The sequence below is a fragment of the Oryzias melastigma genome, linkage group LG23 (genome assembly GCF_002922805.2).
Source record: "Oryzias melastigma strain HK-1 linkage group LG23, ASM292280v2, whole genome shotgun sequence".
Classification (NCBI taxonomy): domain Eukaryota; kingdom Metazoa; phylum Chordata; class Actinopteri; order Beloniformes; family Adrianichthyidae; genus Oryzias; species Oryzias melastigma.
The window spans coordinates 4,522,354-4,532,147 of NC_050534.1; the positions used below are offsets into that span (position 1 = coordinate 4,522,354).

Here is a 9,794-nt window from a genome sequence, read left to right on the forward strand (position 1 = left end):
AAGGTCCCACCTTCCTTGTGTGATGTATGCGTGTTTGCTAGTTAGAGTGTATGTTTGTGGTGTTAGAGGTGTGTGTTCTAAAGGGGTGCGGTTAAAATTGGTGAGAAGGCCTTAACAGGGCATCTCCTGATTGCTCGCAGAGATGCCCCGTCACCCTAAGTTTCACCCAGCAGAAACTTAGCCTTAACTTAACTTAACTTAAGTGCATGGCCGAGCAGAGAGCTGATCATCAGCCTCGGAGGAAAATGTTGCAGGAAAAACTCCACACAGTTAACCAAGACTTTGGATGTTATGGATTAATGCTAGTCGAGTTTTGGTGCAGGATTTGTCCTTTCTGATGCACGTCTCAAATCTCTGTAGAAGATCCTATAAACAGCTGCACTCACCAAAAAAAAACTGTCACTGCCCTCCAGCATTGACTGTAAAAGAGAATTGGACAGAGGGAGTGAGACGTCCCCCACAGACAATGACTTACTTCGGTTTTAACCAAATGGGGAAAAAAGAATGATCAAGAACATAAAAGTATCAGAGCAAGAATGGTTGTTGTGGCCAATAGAACGAGTAACAGCTGTTTATTTCTCAACGGGATTTTAGCTAATTGGAGCCAGCAGGTACTTCCTGTTTGGAACTCGAGGGGGGGGGGGTCACTCTTCTTGTGCACAATAATGGGAAACTCTTAATGAAAATCTTAGTGGCGAGTAGCACAGCACTACAGTGTGTTTGTGTGCTCATTATTACTCATGTCCTTTGAGTCATTCTGTCTGCAGATTTGCCGTTTCATTATTGAGCCGCCTGTACCTACCGGTAATCGAAGGCATTTAAGTCGGCTCAAAACTTCAAAGACAGTCCTCTGAGATCAAGATCAGGAGTTCAGCTTTAGTCTCCTCACATTTCTTGTTGAACAAACATTTCAGGACTTCATTTCCAAAGAAGTTTGAAAGTCAAACATCGTTTTTCCACTGAAGTCTGGACTTCAGGACAGGCAAGCACCAACACGTGCAAACCTTGAAACACGTTTCTCCGATGAAGAGCGATGTAAAGCCCCGCAGGCTGCAGTCGAGGCCATCTCCACGCCTGCCTACAGGAGATGACTTTTTAATGGAGTCATTATTGGGAAAGGCTGCTCTGAAAGCTTTTGTGAAAGTCTTTACGTCCTCGCCGCTCATTCAAAGATAAAGTCAGATCTATTTGAACTTACAGCACTGTTCAAACAAGTCACACAAAGCGCTGAACACACAACAGTGACTAACATGAAAGAATCAGGGCTGTGAATGTTGATGTGTTAACATTATATTCATAATCAATTCATTAGTATTTATTAATATTTATTAATCAGCTCGTGCAGCTGTGACATAAAACTCCATCTGAAAGAGACTTAAACTTTTTTACATTCTATGATTGAGATTTTATCAAACCAAAGAGATAATATGGCATTTATTTGTAGTTTTTGGACAAAAGCGATAATTGATTTTAATAAATAAGGCGGAGAACGAACGTCAATGTTGTAATGCAGCAGCAGCGCACCTGCTAAGGGGGCGGAGCCAAACAGAGTTGTCTGCTATGAGAAATCCAACGAGGAAACCGACTTTATTATTCTGTTTTGGGATACAGACTTACATGAGTTTTCCCCAATAACAAGCACCGGCGTTGTCTAAAAAATGCAGAAACTCTGCGGTTCTCCACGAAAGCCCCGCCCACCCAGGTTGCGAGAGGTGAGCTACTGAATGGACAGACACGCCCCCACCTGTGTAGATTCTAGTCAACCCGACATGAAATCCAGCGGGATCAAAATTCTCTCATTGAAAACTCATTATTTTTCACAAACGTAATAAAGAACATTTATGAGAAAAAAATAAAAAGCTGAAAATAAAAACAGAAATCTAGGAAAAATGTCAAATAGACAGCAGTGAGGAATTCTTATTTTTTGTGCAGCCTTGTTTGATTTTAACCTGGATGTTTTTGTATTTTCATTGAAAAACAGGTTGATTAGTTTGTTGAGAAATTTTAGTTGTTTTTATCAAATTACACCTAAAACTTTCATTCTATGTTGTGAAAATAGTTTGTTAAACATTTTTGGGGTTTCCACAGCAAAATGATTAACATTTTTCCAGACGGAATTTTCTATTTTTGCATAATTTTATGTCTAGTGTGTGAATATAACATGAAAAATGACTAAATAAAGGTAGTCACACATAGGAGAGGTTGTGCTGATTAAAATGATACCAGATAAGCAGCAGGTCGTCTTTGAAATGGAAAATACTGAAAACTCAAATATAGACAAAAACTGAGTTTTAGACTCCAGGTTCCAAAGGGTTAAACACTTTTTCTAAATGTACAATTTTGTCTGTCATTTCATATTGTGATTATTTGCAGATACTAAGTGGCTGGCAAATACTGTAACTAATCGCGATTCATTTTTTCCAGATTTGCGACGAATAAGTTCATTCTTTTTAAGAAATAATCAGATTAGATTTGCTTCTCATAGTCATAACATGAGATTATGTAGCGTCAATCTGTAAGATATTCACACAACCACATTTTTTTGTGTCTTGGCCTCAGTGTGCCAAAACACAAAAACTAGTATGGGATTCATCTGGAGGTGGTAAAGCAGTCAAGTTCTGATGGAGGATCGCCGGTTCTGTTCTTACCTCGTGCTGAAGTGTCTTTGATGGTTGTAGGTTGGTGCTGGAGTGTGTGTGTGTGAAGGTGTGTGTGTATGGTTGAACAGGACTGTGGAGCACTTTGAGCTTTAATAAAAGCAGATTGACATGAACTTCAGTTTTTGTATCTCAGGTCTAAGAAACGCGTCTCTCAGCTGCAGCTGGTATTATTGGTTCATGAGGAGTTTCCCATTGATCGTACATAAGAACTGGAGGTTTAGGTTGGTCTGCTGTCATGCTACGTTCACACCCCCAATGCTCGTTCAAGTGACCATTTTCAGTGAAATGTCTGTATAAACGTGCATTTGAATGTGTGGAAAGTTAAACCAGATGAACTATGACCCAGACTCAGATTGGTAGTGTGGTATGGAGGGCGTCCTTTTTAAGTTCACAGAAGTGCCAACCGTTTGAAAATTGATCATGAAGGAGAAATTATTAATTGTTGTTTGTGTCCGACTGGAATTCTGACACCAAGTCTTTGATAATCAGAATAAATCCCTGGAGCGAGATTCACCAGGTTTACACCACTTGACCTCTCACCAAACCTCTTCCAGCTGTAGGCACCAGCACTAGTGTTTAGCAACAGTCCAGTGTGAACGGAGCATCAGTGCTTCCTCACATGAGTCTTTGTGTTGCTTATATCTTAAAGAACACGTTTTAATGAAATGATTCTCTGAATAAGGTTCATCTGTCAGGATCTCCCTTTTCTCTGTTTCCTCTTGAGTTTCATGGTTAAGTCACAGATTTAGATCAATGGTTGATGACATGAAAGCATTTTTGTTCAACCTGACAAAACACATTATACTGGCAGTTAAACTATGAACAGATGTAGGCTTTAAGTGTGTGCAGCTCAGAAGGATTAAGTACAGCTGGGATTGGAGGTTATTGGGATCCATCAGAGGAAGGAGAGAGTCAAACACTGCGCTACAGAACAGAATAATCGGATCCAGATGTGGACTCAAACCAGAAAGAACATAAAACGTTGCTAAAAGATGTTGGCACATTTTATCCAGGAGCTTTTTTCCACTCCAGAATTAGTTCTCCCAGGAGGTCCTGGGAAGTTTGTGTCTGGTGTGGACCGACACGGGTCTTAGTTAGCTTGGAGAAGGTTTCAAAAGGACGAGTAGTCAGACCAAACAGGACAAGACAAAAAAGTTGTGATTTGGAAACAAGACCCAACAGAAAATGTATCTAAAGAAACATCAGAGAATCTGACTAGAAGGGCTGAGTTCAGCCCAACAGAATGGAAATGTGTCCAAATTTGGCAGAAGCATAGAAGAGGACTGAATCTGGTAGACAGGCTTCAGTTCTTGTGTTTTAATGAGGCCAGCCTGGTCATGTATTCATCATCGACACAAGGAGGAAAGAAAAGCAGAATGACTACTAGGGCTGTAAGAAAATACTGAGTCAGTATTTCATTTGGTGAACTATCATCCGATTAGCAGTTGATGCAAATTCTTTTTCCTTCACAGTAAGAATGACCACCAGTATCCAGGCGGGCCGGACTGTCAGCGGGCCAGCTTCCTCTGTGGGGACCTCGACCACAACGACCAGGACTACAGCCGTCTTACAAAGTACATGGCGGAGCAATTTAACCAGCACCGAAGGTGAGTGTGATGTGGTGCTCTGAGTTTAAACATTTATGCAAGTTTAGAGGTTAACGTTTAAAGAAATAAAAACCAAATCCAGGCAGCAGAAGAGCTGAGTGATGAGGTAAAAGGTCCTGCGTTCATCCGACCCCATGATGGCGTTGAAGATTTCCCTCATGGGGTTTTGGTTGACGGGTCCACTTTTTGTCATTTAAAGTCCATATTCCATATTTTACACAAGGCAATTCAAATGCAAAATATATGAAATTACAAAAAGGAAATACAAATCTATTGATAAAACACAAGTAAAATCATAAAAAACAACAAGATTAAAATTCAGAAATTTAAAATCATTACAAAGTGCTTCCCACTTTAAAACATCTTGCTAAATACAAAAGTTTTCAGTCTAGATTTGAACATTTTCAGACTTGTAGCTTGTTTCACATTTTCAGGGAGATTGTTCCTAATCTTTGATAGAAATACTGACATTCTGCCTCACCATGTTTGCTTTGGATTCTACCTGAAGAAGACCTCTGTCTGAGGTTCACAGGTTCAGGATGGGTTAGAAGGAATGAGCTTTTCAGAAATGTACTTTGGTGCTCAGCCATGGAGAGACTTCTGAACAAGCAGAGCTGTTTGAATTCTCTGAGCAACAGGACGCCGCTGCAAAGACCTGAGAACCGGACTAATGTGGTCGGATTTCCTGGTTTTTGTCAGCATTTGAATGAGTTGTAGTCGTTTGATCCCTCGATTAGAGAGGAGGCCATTCCAATAGTCCAACCTACGGACACAAGGCATGGACTAGTTTTGTTTGGACACAATATTTGTAATTTTGGTGATGTTCTTCAGGCGATAAAATTCAAGTCAGCGTCTAAAATAATTCCGATACGTATCGTATCACGACTTGTATTGCGATACGTATCGTGTCACCAGACTCCTGCTAGTACACGCCCCTGATGACTACCTGCTGTTGGACGGCTCTTTCCATGGTCGAAGCAAACAGAAGCGTTTCATGAACCCACAGGTCTTCTGAGAAAAAAGGTTTCGTGAAAATCAGAAAAATTGAGGTATTTTGGCAAACCGCAGACTTCCTTCCTCTCTGTACCATGTTAGTTTGTGTTTCTAACTGTTTAAGGAGCTCTGCATGTGTGCAGCTACACCGAGTGCTACACGACAGATCCAATGCTTAGTGCTATCTGTGGCACGTGTGTCCTGTTTCCAACCCTTGAACTATACAATAAAGAGAAACGCAGTAAGAAACCACAACAACCAGCAAAGTTTCAATACGTGTGCAGAAACCTGTATAATGGAGGACCCCCACCAGCCTGTCCTTCTCACCTCGCTCCTCATGAGAACACAAGAGGGAGGGACACACCAGCAGAAGAGCAGGGGTGAAAAGTTCATCAGTAGTGTCATGTTGAAATGTTTGGGGAGTGTTTTTCTTCCCAACATCACTCTTCCTTATCTGTGCCGTTAAATAAAAACCTCCATCCTTGTTTGGGGAAAGATCAGGTGATAAAACACAGAAGAACTGTTGCTGAGAGGTGATAAGGTCATCTGTAAACTACAGCTTGAGTTTACATTAACAACACATTTAAACAATGATGAAAATGAACTTTTACAGATCCTTTCAAACTTTGGTCTCATCGGAATTGTTCCTGTGATTAAAGTCTGCATTGTTTGACAAATTCAACAAAAGGTTTTATCGTGGTGTGAACAAATGATCAAACAGTGTTTGTGTTCACTTTTAAAATGAATAAAACCAAATTTATTGTGCTGATTTGTCAGAATGGGACATACACTGTTCGCTCTGTTATAAATGTATCTGTGATTTTATCGAGTGTAACCTACACGGTAGGAGGTCATTGGTTCTTCTCCATTTGACTTTGTCCTGAACTGAATGAGACGCCCTTTTCTTTGACACCTTTTGAACATTTGTCCCATTTCAGAAGAAGACCTGCTGACCAACAGCACCAGCAGTTCAGAGGAGCCGTGGCAGAACGGTGAGTTCCAACCGTCATTCATGTTCCGGGGTGAACACCAAGCTTCACACTTATCTTTGTTTTAACACCAGAGCAGTCATGTGATCATGTGGAGACTGCTGCAGCGTCCACATGACTCTGCATGTTTCTCTGTTACTTCTGGATGTGACGCAATAACTAATGACAGATCATAGAAACATCCTGTTTCTCTTTAAGCCTCGGTCACATGCTCCAGTACGAATGGTGTCCACACCTCACCACCAAACCGGAGTATGATCAAAGTTCACTTCCAACACATGTTCCAGGGCTCTGCGTTTTGCACATGGAGTCTGAAAATGGTCTTAAAAACGTGTCTAGCTACGTGAAAACACAAGAGTTTTGAATGTATGTGCATTTATTTAGACTTGTTTTAATTGAGAATGGTCACTTGGTCGTTGGCAGTTTGAATAAAAGAGCCATTTGGTCCGTTTATATAGAGCAAAGGCCAGAGTCCCACTTTAGAAAAATACTCTGTTCATGTTTATGCGGCCATTAAGCCAATCACTTATGACATTTAGATTTTAAATGTTAACACAAAGTTATATTTTTCTATAAATAACAACTTCAATTTCTTTTGCTTTAAAAAGCAGCACAAAACTTCCTTTTAAAATAAAAAAAAATGAGTAATTATTTTTTTATCTATGTATGTAAACACAATTATTTTCTTTAGGGAAGTTTGCTTCTGAGCAGCAACTAGACATTTATGCTTAATTGAACTTTGTCTTCATATCCAAGAGCCAGAATGGAGGAGTAAAGAGCTGGAGCCTCAGGGTGCAGAGCTTTGATTATTTGTTGACACTAACCACACTCTGATGGCCAAATTTCCTCATTTCTAACAGCCAGTCAGCACGCAAGAAATCCTCACTATCACGTTCTCACCAGTCGTGTGTGGTGCGTTCAAGAGCGTGGGTTTTTCTACGCTCTTTTACCACATGATGTCAACACGTCTATCCAGCCGACACTAGCACATGAAGTCACGGTTGTTCTCACACTGCAATTAGTCATTTCTCTGATTGGTCAAAGTTCCATTTTGACACACTCTCAGTTTCCCTGTTTTGTATGTAGAGGCCAAAAAGGGTTTTAAAAACACGTGTAGCTAGATGATGAAACTGTAAAATTGAAAGTTCTCACTTTGAAACCGCAGGAGGATCATGAAATCTTTCGTTTTCCTTAGAAACACTGAAGCAGAATCGAGTTTCTCTTTTTCTTTTTGCAGCGACATTGAGCACAGTGAGCCCCCACAAGAAGAACTCCACCACGTCGCCGAGCGGTGCCAGGAACGTCACCTCCTCACGTTCATCTTCCCGGGGTGAGATCTCGCCCTGTCAGAACACTTTTTGTCTTTTATCATGATCGTTCTGCTGTAATGCAGTCATGCAGGAACAGAGTTTGAACCATCTCCACCTCTGCATGTCTTATTTGTATTTGTAGCAGATTCCAAAGCGATAAACATCACCGTGTCGGTGGCAGCCATAGTCCTGACCCTCTCTCTGATGGGCCTCAGCGTCCTGCTCCATTCAAGGTGAGACACCCGAGCCAAACTCCACCTGCTCCACCAACCACGGGTCTGTTGAACTCAAACCTGTTTTTGGTTTTCCCCTCAGGAGGTCCAGAAGGAACCGTGAGCTGGAGAAGCTGAACGTGGACCCAGTCGAGCACCTGGAGCTCATGCCTAACCACTGACTCTGCAGCATTCCTCTGTCTTCTGTTCTGAGGAACTTGGATTCCTCTGGCAGCTCCATCATGAAGGTTCTATGAAACGCTCGATCCATGAAGCCAACCCATTCCACCAGAGAAGAACGAGATCGACTGACCGATTCTCAATCTGGATGCTGGGATTGCAGAGTTTTCCGTGGTTCATTCAAACAAGCAGCTTTTACTGGACATCAATGTGGTATAACCAGGTTTCCCTTCGTTGAAGTGGAATCTGTGTGTGTCCGTGTGTGTGATGACTGCGAGGAGCCGTCAGGATTTATGAACTTGGCAGGAAAAGCACATTCCTCTAGACGCTGGTTTGGACTCATCGGTCACTCTGTGCTGAGAGCCGACTGGTTAACCGAAGCTGTTTGTGTCTGCTTGTCATGTTGTGGTCGATCCTGAGACAAATTGAACACAAACACACAGACTTCTTTAACTTACATTATTCACTCATTTATCCTGTAAAACATTTTTATATTGATGTTTTTGAGCGTGTTATAGAAGAAGCTTTGCATGGTTTCTTTTGGAAAATGTTTTCGGTAAAGCCGACTCTTGTGACAAACATCTACGATGCCTCCCTGTAACTGCCACTGCTTGACCAGTACGGGGGTCAGTCCTGGATGGGTGCTGCAGGTTTTGGGTTGTCCGGTCCGAGACGGTCGTAGAAAAGAGCAGCTGCATCTCAACAGGAGCGCCGGTGAGTCTTTGGCTCGTACGACCACCTTCAAGAACGGCGTGAAGATAGAGCGTACCATGTGTCGAGGGTGGGAAGTGTATGGTGAAGTACACCGACCGCTAACTCTTCTGTGGTACACAACAGTCAAAAATCTGTCTTGATACAACTGTGGTTAACTGCAGACCTGCACTATTGATGGATTCTTGGAGCATTATGGGTACTGTAGTTTGGTTCCTCCTGGGGGGAATATGAATAAATGAAGTCTGATTTATCAACAGTTTGAGTTTTTTTGGCTCCATGGTCCTTATAGTCAGAAAAATGTGTTATTTCAAGCAGCGGAGGGGTAAAAGAGCCAATTGTAGATCCCTGAGTTCAACTCTCTTAATCAACCTTAAACCTAAATTGAAAACATCTGTTTGACCTGTAGAAAGGACACCTGTCCACAGAATCATCCATCAGTCAAGCTCTAAACCAAAGGTCTGCAACCTGCAGCTTCAGATCCACATGAGGCTCTTTTATCTCCCTTCCTAGTGGCTCTTTGGCCAAACATAAAACAAGTCAAATAACCAAAACTACCTAAAGAAGACAAATAAACAAAGCCTGCAAACTAAGACTACCAACCCCAAACTAAAATAACAAAACCCAGCAGAGTAAGACTACTGAGGACAAAGAGGGAAAAAAGAATAAAAACACTAAGAGATGCTTGGTTCTTTTTGTATTTTTGCTTTTGTTCATGCCAAAAAAATAGTCATAATTCATATTTATTATTTTTTTAAAAAGAAGGCCATGAATCCAAATTTTCTGAAGGCTAAAGTAAGACTATACGACTACTTCGAGGTTAGTAGAAATTGAGCCCAAATGGCTCTTAACTGTTAAAGGTTGCTGACCCCTGCTCTAAACTCTCCAACATGGAAAGATTTAAGAGCTTTCAGTGGATTCAAGGGAGAAAATTGTAGACCTGCACAAGACCTGAATGGACCACAGAACCATCAGCAACAAGCTGGAGGTTAAGGAGACAACTGTTGGTGTCACAATACAAGAACATGAGCATCAATCCAGGATTGATGTCTCCTCAGGGTTCAAACCAGATCTGACCTGGTTGGGTTTCTATGGTCATGAGAACAGAGAGAAGTGGTCCGAGAACAATATC

General features: G+C 41.5%; 1 protein-coding gene across 2 annotated transcripts in view; it reads left to right on the forward strand.

Moving 5' to 3' along the window:
* Positions 1–8,921, forward strand: part of il15ra (interleukin 15 receptor subunit alpha) — a 12,074-nt gene extending 3,153 nt beyond the window's left edge. The window contains exons 4-8 of one of the 2 annotated variants that reach the window (XM_024260853.1): positions 4,133–4,267; positions 6,199–6,252; positions 7,487–7,579; positions 7,702–7,792; positions 7,875–8,921. In XM_024260853.1, coding sequence (XP_024116621.1) covers positions 4,133–4,267; positions 6,199–6,252; positions 7,487–7,579; positions 7,702–7,792; positions 7,875–7,953 — 452 coding nt within the window. In that variant the 3' untranslated portion in view covers positions 7,954–8,921. The remainder of the gene's footprint in view (positions 1–4,132; positions 4,268–6,198; positions 6,253–7,486; positions 7,580–7,701; positions 7,793–7,874) is intronic. The other variant, XM_024260854.1, reaches the window with a different exon arrangement.
* The last annotated feature ends 873 nt before the right edge of the window (positions 8,922–9,794 follow it).